The sequence below is a fragment of the Neolamprologus multifasciatus genome, chromosome 12, assembly GCF_963576455.1.
Source record: "Neolamprologus multifasciatus chromosome 12, fNeoMul1.2, whole genome shotgun sequence".
NCBI classification, from domain to species: domain Eukaryota; kingdom Metazoa; phylum Chordata; class Actinopteri; order Cichliformes; family Cichlidae; genus Neolamprologus; species Neolamprologus multifasciatus.
Window position 1 is genome coordinate 12,401,687 of NC_140450.1, and position 19,079 is coordinate 12,420,765.

At 38.9% G+C, this 19,079-nt stretch overlaps 1 protein-coding gene across 2 annotated transcripts in view; it reads left to right on the forward strand.

Annotated features, from left to right (window-relative positions):
• Positions 1-19,079, forward strand: part of commd10 (COMM domain containing 10) — a 64,684-nt gene that overhangs the window by 2,395 nt on the left and 43,210 nt on the right. For both annotated transcript variants that reach the window (XM_085180106.1, XM_085180107.1), the window contains exons 2-5: positions 428-518; positions 1,782-1,892; positions 2,564-2,719; positions 5,344-5,454. In XM_085180106.1, the coding sequence (XP_085036232.1) occupies positions 428-518; positions 1,782-1,892; positions 2,564-2,719; positions 5,344-5,454 (469 nt within the window). The remainder of the gene's footprint in view (positions 1-427; positions 519-1,781; positions 1,893-2,563; positions 2,720-5,343; positions 5,455-19,079) is intronic.

Here is a 19,079-nt window from a genome sequence, read left to right on the forward strand (position 1 = left end):
TCAGTCGATTTGAATTAAGCTTTGGCGCAGAGAAGATAGCAGCATTTCGGGATCATCTGCACATGTGAATTCTTCTTATATGCTAGAGCTTTAATCTGCATTTGTGGATGGCATGGGAACTGCATTCACAGACGTATTCTTGAGCCCATGCAGTGATTTCTATGACAGAATCACGCCTGTTTTTAATTGTCCCTCGTGCACAGAGATTTCTCCAGATTCTCTTTGTGGAGATTGTGAGATCTGCTACTTTGGTACAAAACCATCAGCACTTTATGTTTGTAGTTAGAAGCACCTTTGAAATTCAATGACAGTCTGAGAGAACCGTCTTTCATGCTGAGCCCTGAACTCAGATACTTAACTAAGAGATCTGAGAATGTCCTACATCATTGTCATTAACACGTGTGACTCTTATTTTTTTCTTAAACAGCATAAAAGAAGCAGTGACTTTCATCAATGCAATTGATGTGAACAAGTTCTCCAGACTGATCTCCCGCATCATACAGAAGCTTCATCTGAAGGTATGGAGACTGCACAATGTTATCTGTGCCAAAGATGAGAGGCTTCGCAGCAAAGCTGTCGTGCATGCATAAAGACTTACTGGAGCATCGCTCACACTTGATTCTAATTAATGCACACGCAGACCTGGATCTGCTAATCTTTCTGGTTTGTCACAAGATTGACTCGTCAAACTAAATGTTTTATTCAAGGGACTCTTTGCGTGGTTTCTTTCTTTTTTTTTTGAAGTGCTAATGGGAGGCAGTGCAACTTTTTAAAATAATAATATTTAATGAAATAGACATTTTGACATGTATCAACAGGCGATCACATTATTTAATGTTCTTATGCTGCAATTCAGCCTAGCGGATGAATTGTTTTGTTGATATTTATGAAATTAGGATGAATATTTTAACTCCTTGTTAGTTTATGCTTTGTTTTTTATTCATACAGTAGAAGTTTTTCAACCTTTTGCATGTCTGATGTCAATTGCTACAAGCCTCAGTCTATCCATGACCTAGCATCCACATTAAATAAAGACTAGGGGCTTTATTTACTTAACTGGTGGCACAGTGGTACAGTAGTTAGCACCATTGGCTCACAGGCTCAGAGAGAACTTGCAAACTCAGAAGCATTCAAACCTGTGAGGTTCTTGCTTTGTGGGTTATGTCCAGGTACTCTGGATTCCTCCAAAGCCATGTTCATGTTAGGTTAGCTGGCAATTCTAAATTGGCCGTTGGTGTGAATGGTTTTCTTTTTGTCTCTCAATGTTAGCCCTGATAAACTGGCAACCTATCCAGGATGTACCTCCTTTCTTACCCTATGACTACTGAGATAGGACATTGGCTTTAGCTGCTATATGACCCTGAATTGGATAAGTTGAAGAAAGCAGAGTGATAAGGACTTAACTTTGGTAATTGTGATACTGCAATGTTCCACATTTCGCATTAAAAATATCCAAAATAAAAATAAAACTATAATAAAAATCTGTTTGTTGACTGAACTGACTGTCACTCACGAGTGGCAGCAGAGGAGCTGCGCGCAACAAAACAGTAGTGTGAGCAACATGAGATTAATACTGTATGTTGCTTATGAATATAAGCTCCTTTCAAGGAAAACCTTTGTTGTTGTCAGACTTGTCAGATTAACACTGACACCCACATACTGTGTTTTAACGCTAATTCTGAAAATGTTTTGATTGTCAAGCAGACAGTGGCTTTTCATTCATATATTTAGTTATTATTTCAGGATGCTTTTACATTACATTGGACTTTTTTTCTACACAGGGAGAGCGGACGTTCAGTGAGGAAGAGGAGGAAAAACTCCAGGCTGCTCTCTCATTGGATAAAAATGCTCTCAACCTAGTCTTGGAAACGTCTGCCTTTATATTAGAGCAAGTGAGTGGTCACCAGACATCCTGTGTTACGGCTGTGTTTATCTTGATGAGCTGGACTTTCTTTTTGCTAGTTTGAGAATATTATATAATTGTAAACAGGCAGCAAGTTAAACATGATGGAGAAGACAAAAAAGAAATAGGTTTTGTGTGGTGGTGAACAAAGACATGACTTGAATCCACTTAGATGTGTTGCTGCAGCGCAGATAGAAACATTTCTGTACATTTAAATGTGTTACTGTTCTTTGCCCTTGTTGTTTACATCATACACGTGTATTTGTAAGAAAAATAAATATAAGAGCGATAAGAGAGGTCGTCTGTACATGGTTCACCAAAGTCACGTGAGCAGACATGTTTACAAGTTTTTACATTGTTTTTCCTGCAGTGCACATAAAAAGTGACTCAAATGATGCACATTTTGCACATTTTCTAAATATCTTAATATGAGGAGATCAGCATGGAGTGTGTACTGTAGCTTTTGAATCACACAGTGAACCTATTTCTCCACCTGGGGTCACTGTTGTGTTGCGAGTAGTTGTATTTCCAATGTTGTGTTTGGTATTAGATTAAATGGATTGTTCTTTTATAACTGTAACTGCACAATAACCCGATATAAATTCACACATTTGATGCTGATTAACACATCCTGTCCTCTTCTCTCATCTCCTTTACTAGGCAGTGTATCATAATGTAAAGCCGGCCTCTTTGCAACAACAGCTGGAGATGGTCCATCTAACCCCAGAGAAGGCTGAGGTGTTCTCTCAGACCTGGGCAACTACTGGACCCGAACTGGTGGAGAAACTGAAATGTAATTTGTTTGCCCCGAAGAAGGTACAGTCTAAGGTTTTTTTTGTCCTCGTTAGCATCAGACTGCTTATTTTTATTTAGCAGAATATACACAGCAAACCCTTTACAGTTTGTTATTTATGTTTTACAAACAATATATCCAAACAAGAGTTTTACCACTGATGCAGAAACTGCAGTGCTTGTAAACCAGTTATTCTTGTCATTCATGCACCAGTTGTGCCTGTGCTGGTATAAATGAGAAATTTCAGTTGCAGCAAGTCTGTGGAGGAACAGTAAAAGCAAGCAATACAGTATACAGTGTAATATTTTTTGGGAACATTATTAGTGTTGATATACCTGAACTTTGACTACACCTGCTATAACGTCTTTGAAACCCAAAGCCGCCCGTTCTATTTTATTTTCATCGCGAGCCGAGTTCTATTGAATTCATAATGTGACACTGAATTGAAAATAAGCACCAGACTGTCCACATTAAGACTAACCTGCTTTTATGTGAATTCTTTCCAGCCATTTGGATTACAAAGACTTCTTTCAAAGCTCACACAAGTTGTTTCATTAATTTCTAAACTTGTTTCACTCTATAAGTTGATTAAAGAGCGACACTTCAAACGGCATTCCTTTCAGAGACGAGGGAATTAAGATCAAACGCGGAATAAATACGCAGCATGTACACATCAGTCACATTATGCTGGGGCTGTTGCTGTTGTCAGACATTTATATGTCTCACCTGCTCGTGTCTGGCAAATCTTCCCCTCGCTCCCTAATGAATTTATACATGGAAGGATGTGACAGCTATTGATCCTTGAGAATAGAGTCGTAATTATACTAATACTATAATAATTAAATGAATATGTTTTGTCTCACATTTGAGATTAAATTGAGTCTCATATTCATACACACCATTTCTATTCAGCAGGCATCTTGTCATTTCTGCCACATGCTCGTTGAACATAAAGTCATAAATTTCTTATTTCTTGCTCAATATCAAAACTGGGTGTGAACAATAAAGCTACAAGTATTAGTTAACCAACTGAACGTTAACTGGCATCGCTTTTGATGAAGCAATTAATTGCGCGTATCAAAGAATTTGTAGAGTTCAGCCTCTGGAATATCAGGACTTGGTTCTTTTTTTCTTCACTGATAATATCACAATTGTAAATGCAATATCTTTGGTTGGTTGGACAAAAAGCTGACATTTGAAGATCCCACCTTGGGCAATTATAAATGACATTTTCTCCTGTGTTCTGGCATTTTACAGAGCAAACGACAAAACAATCAGCAGATGAATCAATACGGAAAATAACTGCGAGATGTAGCTGTAAGCTCAGTGCTCGTGTCAAATATACGTGTGTGTGTGTCATGATTGACAAATTAAGTAAATAGTTTTTTGAATGCACAGCAAAAACGAGCAACGGTCTTACAAATAATCACAGACTGCGTCACCCCAGCGATCTAAATAGTTGTGAGAACTAAATACCAAAATAATATAAATATCACACATGTGGGAACAGGGCCTCAAGTTAATCTCTGTGCTTGCTACTGGCTGTTGTGTGATTGAATGGGCTATTTGCTGTTTTAATTAACTCTGCTGTTTATCGAGAATTAAGAGGTTGTCGGGGACAGTTCCTTTCATTCCCTGTTTTTTTTTCTAAAAATAAGCAAACTGACCGACGATCAAGCAGAAAAAGCAGAAATGTGTTAGAAAGCAATGCCTATGTACTGTACTATTAGAATGCTCATTTATTTTGACCTATCTTATGCGAGATAATAAAATATGCAGGTGTTTATTAAATGTATTCAGATTTATTCCTTTACATATAAAGAAACTTAAAGACCAATGACCGCAGAGTTGTAATGTTTATTCCTGCTAATTTGAATGTTTCTGCAGTATAAATAAACGCATTTCAGTCCTTCCCCACCTCACACCTGTGCTGTGATGCATCCACAACCAATAAGTCACACATGGTTTATTATTATGGCCTCTCCCTGCATCATAAAACACTTAACTGCCCCGCCTTGACTCACCGCTGCTAATCTATCACCCTGCTTCAGCTGACTGGTGAAGTGTCTGTCATTAAATCAGCCAAGCAGGTGGGGGAATTGGTGAGGTTGGTATAAGAAGACACTGCAAGTTTTACAAGTTCACATCACATCACGCAGACCGTCTTTTTTTCACTTTTGTTGGAGAAAAGTTTGGATGAAGGGATAAAGTAAAAGTCTACACAAATGTGGCCATGCAGCAAATAAAACAGTTTTCAGTTTTCCGTTGTCCTTGTAACAAAGCAATATGGCAAAATGTTAACACAAACAGATGAAATATTGAAAAGTCTAAATTAGTAATAACTTTGGAAAAAGAGTGCAATGCTGATTAATTTGATTAATTAATTAATAAGTGCTTTGGAAACATAAAACAGTAAAAAAAAAGAGGGAAAAACAACGAGAAGGAAATGAAGGATAATAAAAAAAATCAGGTCAAAAGTACCAAGATAATGAGGATGAGGCAGAAGTAATAATAATATAGCAATTATTTTATGGGAAAAACACTCTTTTAAGTCTTTGAAAAGCTGCCTGAGGCAGTTATTAAACTGAAGTGTGAGGCTTTATTTTTACGGTTATGTTAATTCTAAAACTCTGTTTGTGTGTTTCAGCTGGAGTACGTTGGCTGGCAGTTGAACCTGCAGATGGCTCAGTCCAGCCATGCCAGACTGAAGTCTCCCAGTGCTGTCCTCCAGCTGGGGCTCCAGGGTGAAGACTCTGAGGTATGGACACATACAGACAGTCTGCTTTTCTTATAGCTTTACTTATCTATTGTACACATCCTATTTGCTCCAAGTCTTATTGTGCACTTTGATCACAGAGCTGTTCTTTGTAAATGTCAATTAAGAGGCACCATCAGTCTTTCTCTGTTCTTTTGCTAATCCCTCTGGTCTCTGTCTTGACCCAGAGGTAGACTTGCATCTAGCTCCAGGGTAACTGTAGTGTATGGATCAGTGATCAGGGAGCTTGTTATCAGAAACCTCTTGGGTCTTTTTGTTCTCTTGAGAGACTTATTGTGTGGTTGAAATTGGTCAGTGTGTTGGGGCATTGTTTTGTTACCAGCACTGAATTGTTTGAAAGCTCTTTTGGAATATGATTTAGTCTCTCGCCTGCCTTATTGAGGTCACTAGTGAGTTTCTTCATTAAGATTCTTAATAGGCAAATTTTACCCACAAATAGTAGGACAAATAATTAAGCAGCAATCTAATTAACCTTAAATTTTTGCTCTTCTAAAGGAAAACACCAAGAAGCATGAGCTACATATTGTTTTGACTTTTTGTTTTCTATCAAAGCATTTTCCTGTTTCTATTTATTTTTATTCAGAGTTTGTTTGGATCCCAATTAGCTAAAACCATGTACTTACTCTGATAACTGAGACCTCATAAGCCTCCCTTACTCATTTATTCTTTTTCCACTGGGAGAGGTAGAGCTCTGTAGCTATAGTGGAAGCAATCAGAACTCAAAAGACAGTGTCTTTTTAACATTAAATGATTTTCAACCTTTGAAGTTTGAGATTTAATTGAAACATTTCTTAATGATTTCATTCTCCTAACAAGCTCAGCCTCAAACATGAACACATACTTAGTGAAATGTTGTTGATTTTTTTTTTTTTTGAGAAATACTTGAAATGTATTCTGCCGACTATGAGTGTTGCACACGACTTTTGTTTGTTGGCACAGATGCTAAAAATTGATTTTTGGCCTTTGGGCACTTGAACGGTTTCTTGTAAAGCAGTTTTTGTCTCAGAATGGTGAGACTGATTATCCCCACAGCCTGGATAGTGGTGTTCCAGCTGACTAGTCAAGTGTCTTTCTCGCACACTGCTTTGTATTCAGACCCTAGAGAATGTCGGCTCAGTCTAAACGTAGAATTAGGCATGACATATTCAAATTGCTGTCATCTTAAATGCGGCCCTATAGGCGTTAGCCAGAAAGAAATATGTGTTTTGCTTTATCTTTGTGAATGCAACAGCAGTACGTTATTTTTTTTTTTTTTGTGGTTTTCTTCTGTGTTCTCCCTAGGCTTTGCAGAAGAGGTATTAATTTATTTAAATCCACTTACACAATTTCCCTTGTGGGAGGAGATAGCTGGGGGGCTAAAACAAGGCTGGTTAAAAGTGTAAAGGGATCAACTTCACTGAACATCATTGAGGTGCACGTTCACCGTTGACCTACAGGGGGCACTGTTGCCTCACAGTTTGGGAAGCAGCCCTCAGGGGCAGTGAAGTGTCTGAGATGGATAAGATTCCTCGTTTAAGTTTGTATTAAGGTACTTTGAGCGTGCACTTTTCTTTTAAATTTCCACTGGTGCTTTCTGATTAGAGTTTCTTGACCGTAAGTTTGTTTGCTTCCAAACTCTGAGAATCCCTCAGTAAAACTTTTGAGATGTCAAAACACTGCAATGACAGAGAAGTAAATTAGTTGTGAATAGAAATGAAATTCTGCTGCAAGTGTCATACTAATTACAGCACAGATTTATAGCACCGTCACTGCTGGCTGTCTAATGGCGAGGGGAAGGGAAAACAGCAAATGGAAGAAAGCAGAGAATTAAGAGGTGACAAGAACAGAAATATTGAAATATAAAGGTGAGAGAGGGAGTGAAAACAAGTAAAACAATTAAAGAGGATAGAAATACTGAAGAAAATTGGCATCAAGAACAGAAAGCAAAAGATGTGTAAGGGGATGGCAACAGTGGCACTTTGTGTTTTATTGATTGCTTGGAACCTAAGTGGAGAGTAAGACTCTCTCATCCGACTGGCCTCCTACTTCATTAGCACTCTTCCTGAGGAGGAGGACTGCCAGGGGGCTTCACATCTCATTCTCCAAACTATATGTGACGTACAGTGTATCTGCAGTAGAGTGGATAAGATGTTAGAAGGCATACTTGAAATTAAAAGTGAGTGGAGTGGACTTTTATATTTGTTTCTGTGTTTTATTGAAGTATATAATATCAGGGGAAGATTTTCATAACACCCTCTGTCTCTAAAGTGTGTGGACCAACACGGAATTTATGGATTATAGTTTCTGTTTCAAATAATTGTGTGACTTCACCCGTGTGAGATGCTATTTTCCTCATAACTGAATTTGTATCGGGTTTGGTGAAAAGCTGCTGTTTCAGATATGAAAACCGAGGAAGCACTGCAGTACATCGGCACACAGGCATAAATGTCTTCTCATGCACTCCTTAATATTTCAGGAGTGAGAGCTCTAGTTTACCCTCATAAGGACCGGTGAGATTGGCCTCGTTCAGTGAAGGTATGACGCAAGACCTGTTGCATTGTTATCCCAGTGGGGAGGGGGCTGAGACAGAAAAATGACTTGATTGATCTGCTGTCAAAAGGAAAGAAAAGTTTGGGGGAAAACTTGATGCGAGCAGATGATGGAAGGGAGAAGATCAGGATGCAGCAGAAGGTGATAGCAAGGACAAACAATAGAGAAAAGACTACAAAGAAAACTCGAGAACGGCAACTGAAAGATGAGAGTGAGAATTTGCTGAAATTTTTATGCAGTTTGCATTAGGCTATGTGAAGTCCTCTTAATAGTCGTGTGTATAGCATGCGACTTCACGACAGGAAGTGTTTCTGAGCTTCTGAGAAACAGGAATGTCTGCTTTTATCTGTATTTCGAGAAGGTTTTTGTTGGCATGCTAGCTAGACTGCAGATAACCCGATTAAACATTTCCAGCTGTATAGACCTTGAGATATAAATGCATAGTTTTTTCCATTTTATGTCAGAGGTGTGTTGTTTGTGAGACTTTTGCCTTTAGAGAAATAATGATGTGTAAAACAGATACTGGCTTTCTACCCAGCATCTGCTGTATGCATACTGGACTGCTTGAGTTTGTAGCACCACATGGACATCTCCCTTTCATTATCCAAGTTGCTGAGTTTATCCTTCGGTGCAAAACTTTTTGAAAATCTTCAAATATGCCGGTAGGTTATGAATGAAAGAAATTGACAAAAAAAATAAGATTCTTAGTTTCATAAATTTATGTATTTGCATCTCTAGTACAACAAACCGACATGCCAACAAACCAGATGGCACAATTTTGTACAGCAGCAGAAACAAAAACGTAAGTGTTGAAAACTTGAGGAAGTGAGATCTTTTTTTAGCCACATGTTTTCATGATCACACCATGACTGGGCCACAAAGTATTTAACAAGATATCATTATTTTTCTGTGATTATTGAATTTGTAAAAAGACACAGCTCACAGAAAGCAAACATGCAAGAGGAGAATATTTCAATAATAGATAAAAGAGAGGCAAAGATAAAAAGGGCGCTGAAAGTAAAACATTAAAGTGGATTATTCTTGAACTAAACTGCAGGAACTCTGCATTATTCACAGTTAAAGATAATCTTTATTTATCTTATTTATCTCTGAGGTGTGGAAACACTGGCTGCCTCTCAAAAGCAAACGATTTGAACGCAAAACAGACAGTGTGAAAAACTAAGTAAAGTTAATGCTTTCACAGGAGTTATGAGGGTAAGTAGCAGCCATGTACTGTTTATTAAATCAACTAGTTGTCAAGCATGGTGTTGGAGGTGTGACGATTTTGGTTTGTTCTGCAGCCACAGGACCCGGGTACCTCATAGTCACTGAGTTGACTCCTCTGTCTAATGTGAGGCCATCTGTCCGACAGCTGAAGCTAGGCAATATTTTCTTTTGGTACAGGGCAATCATGCCAAGCATACCGGCAACAGAATGGCTGAAAAACAAAATAGTCAAGGTGTTGCAGTTGTCCGGTCAAAGTCAAGACCTCATCCTGACTTAAGTGCTGTGCCAGGACCTTAAGAGAGCTGTGGGGAAACAAATGACCTCAATAAATTGAAGCTGTAAAAAAGAGCGCGCCAAAATTCCTTCACAATGATTGAACGACTAATAAAGTCACACAACAAACAATTCAGGTTATTTCTGCTAAAGGTGGTTTTGTTTAATCTCGGGGTTTGTTTAATCACACTAAATAAATATGTGATGTAATGTGCCATATGTTGTTGATCTGACCTGGCACTGAATTAATTTTTAGACCATTACGAGTAGATTTTTTAAAACTTATGCCCTGTATAAAACATTTAAATTGACAGATAGTGTACCTTCATTTTACCATGACTGTGATCATATTTAGGAACTGTGTTTGACATCGTATAGAAGAAAGATTGTCTGAATCTCAGTGTTTAGACCAGAGTGAAGCCTGAGTTTTTAGAGCACAAGAATTATTTGTACATATTCCAACTTCATTATTTGAAATTTTGGGCATGTTTGGTATTGGCAGCCATAATTTCTAAAGTATATGTATGAGACAAAAAAAAAATGACACAGTATCAAACGATCCTTTTAAGCATATGATGTAAGGTAAGCATTTGCAGGGCCATTAATCATACTCAAAATATTTGGCCACAGAATAAGCAGCTTAGTGTAAACACGTCAATCAGTTGCACTATTAATTTGTGCGGCACAACGCTTTGGGAATAGGACACAGAGAAAACCCACTTCTGATGGAGGCTTTTTGAGGAGGCTTTAAATGAGTGAGTGGATATTACATCCTTAGCAGTGCTTAAAGGAGCACACTGGGTCTTTTTCTGTTTTGAAACGCTCGGATAAATAATTCGAGGAAAAGACAGATATTCCATGGTGGAAAGTACAAGTGGCTACACTCAAGTGGGCACAGCCTGCATTTGTTTAAAATTTTTGTTAGCTTGTAAAACAATATTACAAATCAGCCTTTTGACCCCTTTTAGCGGTGCTACTTGCGACCACCTTAAGATAGACTGATTCATTTAAAAAACCTTTGGATGCTTAAGTTTGTTTTCTAAACGTAGATTCATAAAACGGAAATTCTGATGTCTTAAAATTAAAATCTTTTACCGCTCTTGGTGTCTGTCTCTATCTTTTGGCATTAGGCTGAGCCACTGCCCTGCTGACCAAAGGCTAGGGTGAAAATTATAATACGGAACATCCACTTGCAAGGCAGACTCTGTCGATTTTAATATTTATTGTGCACATGCTAGGCTGCAAAAGCACGGGGTAAGAGCTAGTGAGCTAATGTACCCTCTACATGCTGGCTCCGACTTCAAAGGATATCTTTGCTTGATAGCTTCAGACAGACTTGATGAGAATTGATAAAGCAAAGCTCTTCTGAGTTTTTAAGCCTCAAAGGGGAAAAAATGTACTAAATGCAGCTTTGAGACAAATCCCAGACTTTTCCCAACAGATTTTTCTTATGTTCTTCCTATGGCCTATTCAATCAAAAACTTGTAAGCGGGAATAGCTTTTCCCCTAGAGCTGGAGTTTCCACTGGACGCCGCCCAAGTACTTGTTTCATTCAGTCTTGTTGTTTGTCATTTCACTGTGGGGCTCAAGTGACTGGTTGATACAATGCCCTGCTGGCCTTAGAGCCTCAATCCTGATAAGGAAAACTCACTTTAAAAAACTTTTAACGATAAAAATAAAATGTTTCTTTAAACTCAGACAGTTTTAACAAACCTAGCGATGTCCTCCCCATTATAAATAAGAGGGAAAGCAAATATACACATGAAGGAGAGAAGAGGAGAAGCTCAAACTAGAGGAGGATCTTCTCTAAGTGTCTGTCACCTGAGATAATAGGAATTTGTTTTGGGGGTTTTTGTAATTTCTAATTATAAAGTGAAAATGGCAAATATTTGCTATATCTGGCTTCTCAAATGTAAATGTTTGCTGTTTTTTATCGTTTAACTTTAACAGATGTTTAGTTTGATAAAAGGAGCAATTTGAGAATTTTACTTTGGGCTTCAGAAAACGAGGACAGTTTGTAGACTAATCAATTAATTGATTGAATAAATGTAGCTAGAGTAAGTGTAGAGAAAATACTTTCTTACTTAAAAGAAGTTCAGAAGTTAGAGATTAGGGTCAGCACCTCTGATATCATAGAGATACAGTATTTCACTCCAGGTAATTTCATTCCACTAACAGATTTGATTTTTGTTAACAAGTGTCTCCTCTGGTCCTCTTTTCAATGTCTGGGCTCACTTTAGACCTCACAATCTCAGCTTTTTGCTATATAAATCGTGTTTAAATGCATCTGTCATTTAAACTGCGCTCACTGCACTTACATTTTAACTGCAATCACCTGTTTCTTAAATGTAACAGAGTACAAACAGATCGCTATAGCATAACACAAAACTGTAACCAAAGTAAAACAGTCAACAACAGTCTTGTAGTGTCTGGAAAGGGAACAATTGAGCTTGTTTTGCCTCACTGTTCCTGAAGGATGGTGGATGATGCTGTGGTAGTTTAAACAGCTCTCAATAAAATTTGGATTCGGAAGAGCGGCTTCTTTCTCGTTGGCAGAGTGTTTCTAAGCATCAAATAAGCACGCTGTTAATTGTGCTCATTCGTACGCAAGTGCTTCTTTTCAGAAAGAGCATATTTCTGATTCCTGATTCACATTTCTGGGTCTTATTCTGTCTGATTCCTCCAAATTTGCATTGTTTTACTCCAGTCCACGCTTTCAGCGCTTTTTCTTTTTATCGATCCCCAAATAAATTTCACGACCTACTTTTTTTTCTCTCCTATCATTTATTTGTGATTTTTTTTTATGAGTGAATCTCATAAATTTGTATTATTAGTTTTTGTGTGTCAAGTTGTCCCTACCTAGCTCCAAACTATAAGCCAACTAAATGTAGTTTGTGGAAACCTGCTTGTTTTTCTTATCAAGGCATCCAACATGAAAGAGTTTTTTTGTTGTGTGATTCTAATTTATTTTCTCTGTTTTGGCTTATAGCACCAGTGCTGTAATGAAGGAGGAATGAAAGCTCTGTGCTCGAAAGCACACAACAATACACACTCGGCACACCTTTTGAGCCCTCTCAGTGAAGGCTGTGACTTTATTTATTAACACTGTGTGATGAGGCACGCAATTAAACATCCCTTTTTGACTCCTGCGAGGAGGTGCTGTGATCAGAGCCTCCCTGAACATCCCTGCTTGCCTCACGAGTCTCTGTCAAACCGGCATCACGAGGATGCGGGGCAAACTTTAAACGCAATTCAAAGTCCTCCTGACAAGTTACGTAAGGCCTCATTCTTGCCTCCCACATGCTGTCGTCATGTAGACCCAAAAAACAACTCATCCGGTGTAGATCCAACCTTTTCATTTTTCCATTTGAGGGATTACATGGCCCAATCAATATATTTGAGAGCTTTGATGTAAATGGTACCACGTTCAAATCCTTCACACCAAGCCACCCACCAGCCGGGAAGGACAAAAGCAGCTTTGTCTCAGTCTCTACTTGCCTTGCTCTACATGTCCCAAGATGCTTTGTTGCTTTGTGTGCACATCTTTTTAAGGGTCTCCCTTTTTCTCTCCATCTCTCTCTGTCTCGTTCTCCATCTCTCCCTCGCCCTTCCACTTTCCCACTGGTGATTTGTTTTTCTCCTCTGGGATTTGGGATCCCATTCATTCAGAGTGCATTGTTCAGCTCTTATCCATTCTAGTGGATGGGCCCCGAAATGCAGAATGGGTGACTGTGGGTGCTCTCGTCTCTGCCTTCGCTCTCTCGCTCTCTCTCTCTCTCTCTCTCTCTCTCTTTCTCCCCCCAACTTCTCGCCACCCCACTCCTTGCTGCTTGCCATACGATGATGTCATGGCTCCCATTTGCTCCGGGGGTACCCATTGATTCGATCTCCCCATTACACACTCTCTATATCTCTCCTGTCCACCCCGCTCTCTCCCCAACCTCCACTCCTGTTTTCCTCAGCCAATCCCCTTCCCAAATTCTTTCGCCTCTTAAAAGGCGCCTGGGGGATTTGGGTATGTTTGGATGTTGTTTAGCACACCCACGGTACATGCTTGACACCCAGATAGGCGAACCGTCAACCCTGCAAATCCAACTGCAACTTCCACTTAAATCTCATTGATTTAATGTCCCCCTTTTATTCTCACATCTCCCACTCCTGTGATCAGCTTTTATTTCTCTTTGGTTATTCAGCCTGTTTTGTTTTACACCCAGTTTGTGAAGTAATCATTAATCCCCTGTTAATCTGTTGGCCATTTTGTAGAAGCTGGTGGAAATGCTTAAGAGTGCCATTTTCAGATGTGCGTGTGTGTTTTTTCTGTTCGTCGTTTCATTTTTTTTGGCATTTATTTTTGAGAAGATGCTCTGCCACTTGGCTGAACTATTTGAGTTTAAACAAGACGCACTGATTGCAGAAGCATAGAGCCAAATCACATCCATTCATTCCAGTGAAAGTTATCTGATAGGCATACAGAATGAAAAGGCTGTTTTTGCTTTATTCAAATGCCAGATATTGATAGTAATGTAGACACATCGTCGCATCAGGAACAGGTTTGGATGTTTATTCTTCTGGTTTCTATTGTATTTGTCGCTGTGTTCTTTTGTTTTCCGAGCTGTCTTTGTCGGCTTGCATCACACTGTGACGAGATGTAATCACAATGAAAGGATCTGAGCTATAGGCTTTTTGCCTGCCTTGAAATAATGATTATAATGAGTGGGTTGCAGCCTGACACTGCTGTCGTCTGACTTGCAATGATAGGGCAAAGACTGCTCCCTCTGCCTATATCAACAAATTGTCACCAGTTTCTTATTGAATGCCCACCCTCTTTGATGATACACTGGTATTTGACTGTTGAAAGATAAAGCAGTACTTTTGAAATTACTTTATATGTTCAGAGTGGAATTTATTTGCTTCACCTGCACCATGGGTATAGATGTATACACAGTACACATGTATAGACGTATATGGATTCAATTAGGCTCTTGACTGCAACTGTAAAGCACCAGTGGAACACCAAATGTTGCTCCTGCTGTGCAGACAGCTGTATTGACTGATCAGAAGCATATGCGATCCGTTGCATTTGTGAGATGGACAAATAAACACGATTTTCTACAAAACTTGTTTTCTGATTTTAAAAAAAACGAATCAAGCATCTCAAATGGTGTCTAAAAACACGAAGCCATACAAGAAATGGCCATTTTAAATACACACAAGTATTGTACTGTAATATACAACATCTCTGTCTGTGTGCAAGTACATCTTAGGTGGCTGAAGGTACATATCAGAGATCATGATGTCATCATGTTTCCTAGCAACCACTTAGTAATAGGCTAAAATGACCTCTTTTGTGCCTATATGTACCTACGGCTCTCTAAAAAGCTTTGAATCATTTTCATTTCATAGTCCGCTGCACCAAGAGGCCAAACGCTACTGTAGCATGGATGTGTAGTGATTAAAGAACAAAGAAATATAACCCCAATCCAAAAAACAAACAAAAAAACGCTGGGACGCTGTGTAAAAAGGTAAATAATCACAGAAAGTGCTTATTTTCAAACCTCATAAACTCATATTTTATTTACAATAGAACATAAAAACATATTAAATGTCTAAACTAAGGAAATGAACATTTTAACAAACAAGGTTATTTCACTTTTGACGGCAGTAGCATGTCTCAAAACGTTGGGAAAGGGCCACATTTACCATTGTGTCACTTCCACTTTTCTTTTAACAGCCTGTAAACGTCTGAAGTCAGTTTCTGGACTTTTGGGAGAGGAAAGATGTCCAAGTCTTTTTTGTTGTATTTTTTATTTCCTGATGCATGAAGTTTTAGTTGGTGACAGGTCTGGACTGCAGGTCCACCTCTTCTACTGCAAAGCCATGGTGGTGTAGTAGCGGCAGTATTTGGTTTATCATTGTCTTGTTGAAATATGTAAGGCTTTCCAAGGAAGAGATGTTGTCTGGATGGGAGCATATGTTGCTCTAAAACCTGTATATACCTTTCAGCACTGATGGCACCTTTCCAAATGTGCAAGCTGCTAGGTCCATAGGCATTAATGCATCCCCATACGATCAGAGATGCAGCCTTTTGAACTGAGCACTGATAACAAGCCAGATGGTCTCTCTGTAATTTTTAGCACAGAGGACGAGATGTTTTCCAAAAATAATTTCAAATTTTGATTAATTTGACCACAGAACAGTTTTCCACTTTTCCTCAGTTCATTTAAAATGAGCTCTGGCCCAAAGAAGCATGTTGTTATATAACTTCTTCTTTGCTTGATAGCACTTTAGCCGGCATTTTTTGGATTGCACAGCAAACTGTATCAATCAAATCATCAAGTCCATGCAGTGTTTTCCATCATGCCTGATTTTTAATACAGTGCAAGCCAGAAGTGACGGGCATCCACTATTTTTGTTTAACTTTGTCTTTTGCGTGCAGAGATTTCTCCAGATTCTCTGAATACTTTGATGATATTATACTGTAGACGATAAGTTATTCAAAGAATTTTCAATTTTATGTTTAGGGCTTTATTCTGAAATTGTTGCACAGTTTGTAGACAGACCATCAGAAACAATAAAATCTCTGTTTGAATACTTGTTTTCTGTGTTCTATTGTAAATAAGACAAAAGTTTGTGAGATTTGCAAATCATTGCATTCTGGGTTTTTCTATTGTTCGTTTTTTTACATTTTGCAAAACATCTCTGTGTTTTCAAAATTGGGGTTTTAAGTGGAAACTACACTTGACCTTAAACTGAATACCTGTTTTTCTCCTTCCTTTTGATACTTACATTTTTAGGTTTCCACCCAGCCGTGTTCAATAAATAGATTTTGTATTTTGGCATTAACTATAGAACAGGAAAGAAGCGAGAACACTTCATTGTCTCTTCTCATAGCTACAGTATTTGTTGATAACACCATATTTATATCTGGCTTTGTGTTGTTCGGTCGAGATGGAATGTTTTGCTGTATTGGAAGGATCACGGCTATTGTCTCTTGCAAGCTGTACTGTAAACTGCCCCTCAACCCACCCCACCTCATATCTCTTTTTCTGTCTCTCTCTCACACGCACATTTCAGTACTCCCCCTTCTCTTTCCTTGTGTATGAGAGCGACAGTGTCTACATACCATAGGGGCACAGGGTGGCTGCCTTGGTAATCGTCTAGGGCTGCCACATAGCAGAAAGAAGCAGGCTTGCAGTGGTGAATAGCAGCCGTTACTCGTCCTCTGCGAGCCTCTCTCTCTCTCCTTAACGGACCCAGCTCATTTACCCATGACCTCCACTCTAACCTTGTGCCAACTTAATACATTAAAATGCCTACTGTTTCAAAATGGAGGCCCTGGCTGAAGGGGTTGAGTGCCTCTCATGCTCAAATCTGGCACACCAAGCCTTAGTTAAGGCCCGTGCTATAAGATGTTGGCTAGCTGCACTTCTTCCTCAACTCACCCCACACACATTTAGATGATTAAGGTTTGACACAGATTTTTTTTTAGCTGTGCTGTCTCGATATCATGTTGTAGTAAGCAGATTCAGAGGTGAGCATCGGGTCTGATGGAGGAAACTTTAAGTTTGCTTGTACAACTTGGGGCTTGTCAAACATGGGGGTTTTATGCAAAAGGAGCTCAAAATTTAGAGCTCTTAAATTAGTTCACATCATGCAGTCAATATATAGTCTTTGCAGCTTTCCCGTGGTAGCTGCACATCAGTGGGAACATTATTTCCCAGACCTGTTGGAAAGGAGACCGAGTGTATGAGCTTGGCAGCAGAGACTGGTACATGACATGGCATCTTCCCTGTTTCTGCATATCAGGCGAGGGTACCTAGCTGCCACCACCATAATGATCCTGTTATGGCTCACAAGCGGCTCGTGTTCCTTGGCTTGTTTGTCTTGGCGCTTGAGCTGATCGTGTCTCCATTTTCCCTGGCTCGCAGCGTCAAGCGTCCTGATTTAGATGCTCTTAAACATGAGTGTTGTGGGTTAAAAAAAGAACGCGGTATGAATTTGAGGAAATAATGGACTGTGTTAGATCAGCATGTGGGTGAAAACGCAAGGAACTGCAGCTGTTCGATACAAGCTGATGATGTGAGCTTCTAACAAAGTGTTAATGAGAAGTATATACAAGCAATTAGTGTGTTTCCTGCAGGTGCTCTGCATGTTAGAAAGGACAACTGTGGAAAAATATCCTGACCTGATTCTCCCAAAATTGTCTTCCTTGACAGTTTTACTGGTATTAACAATAAGCTCAATGAGTGCAGCTCAGTGAACAAACACTCATTAAGCTTCTACTTTGTCAGGAAGGCACCAGAAGAGCATTGTTTATGTCTGCAGTGCTGCCAGACGCATTTAAATGGTTTAATAAAGTCATTCAGTAATTGTTCATGAGAAATTCAGAAGTGGCTTCAAGTTACACACGACTTGCTTCAGCTCCACATGATGCACAACGCAGTGCCAGCATTTAGTTGCCTTGTGTTTGTGGAAAATAACTTTAGGGTAGATGCCTCTTTTAACTCATTTTTCGTTCCAGTACTCATTGCATTAGTAAACATTAATTTAAAGTTAACATTACATCATAAATAAAGTTGGCTTATTGAAGATTTATGGATAAATACATAAATGTGATCAATACTAATGTTTATGAGAAATAAACGGCTTGTTCTTCGACTGCTGTTTCAGCTGTCGAATGCATTTGAGGTAAAGTAATTCACTAGAAGTACTTGAAATTTTATTTTGAAATGCTTCTGCTGAGAGTTTGAACTCAAAATGTGTGCTGAAGATGAGCTCCTTCAGCACTGAGTAAGATTTGTGACTTCTTAACTCAAACCCAATCCAGTGAGTAACTTAGACAAGTGTGATGTTGAAAATTGGACAAACTTTGACTGATTTCAATTGAACTTCTAAAAAGTCTGATTTATTTATTTAGTTTTTAATTAGGGAAGATTTTACTGCTTAAAAATTAAGCTGCTTAAAAACAACATATCAGACTACCCTTGTGCCCTCAACTTTAAATAAAAATAATTTAGGCCGTATTCCAAAAAATCTTCTTCACTTGTTTAAGGCATTTTAATTGTATCTCATTGGTGTGGGCATAGCCTAAATGAGCTGAAAGCATTGCGAGGGTTGATCTGAAAATCAGATGCTGAATAGCACTGGATAGACGTCCACACAGGCAGCATTTCCTCTGCCCACGGATAAGCTGCCAGCTCCAGTCATTCCAGTTCAGGACTCAGTAATTTTTAGGTGCCTAATATGATTTGCGTCCTTTCAGCGTTGTCACCCTCCAACTAAGCAACGTGGGCGGTGTCAACAAACAATGTGAAAGCACCAGGCTACTTCCAGACAGGTGCCATTATAATAGGATATACTGTACTTGTTGTTTTTTTGCTGTTAAATCTGTTTCCACTTCCACATTAGTTACATTTCTCCAACTACTCTTGCCTTTGTTTACAGTTTGGCCTCTGTCAGTGTTTATAAGTCCTGATGGCCCAGTTGTTTTAAAAAAAAGTGTTATATAACTCCCCCAAACCCTGGTTTTGGTGCCAATATCAAGCATTATCAGGAGTACTGACAAACTTGCAAAACTT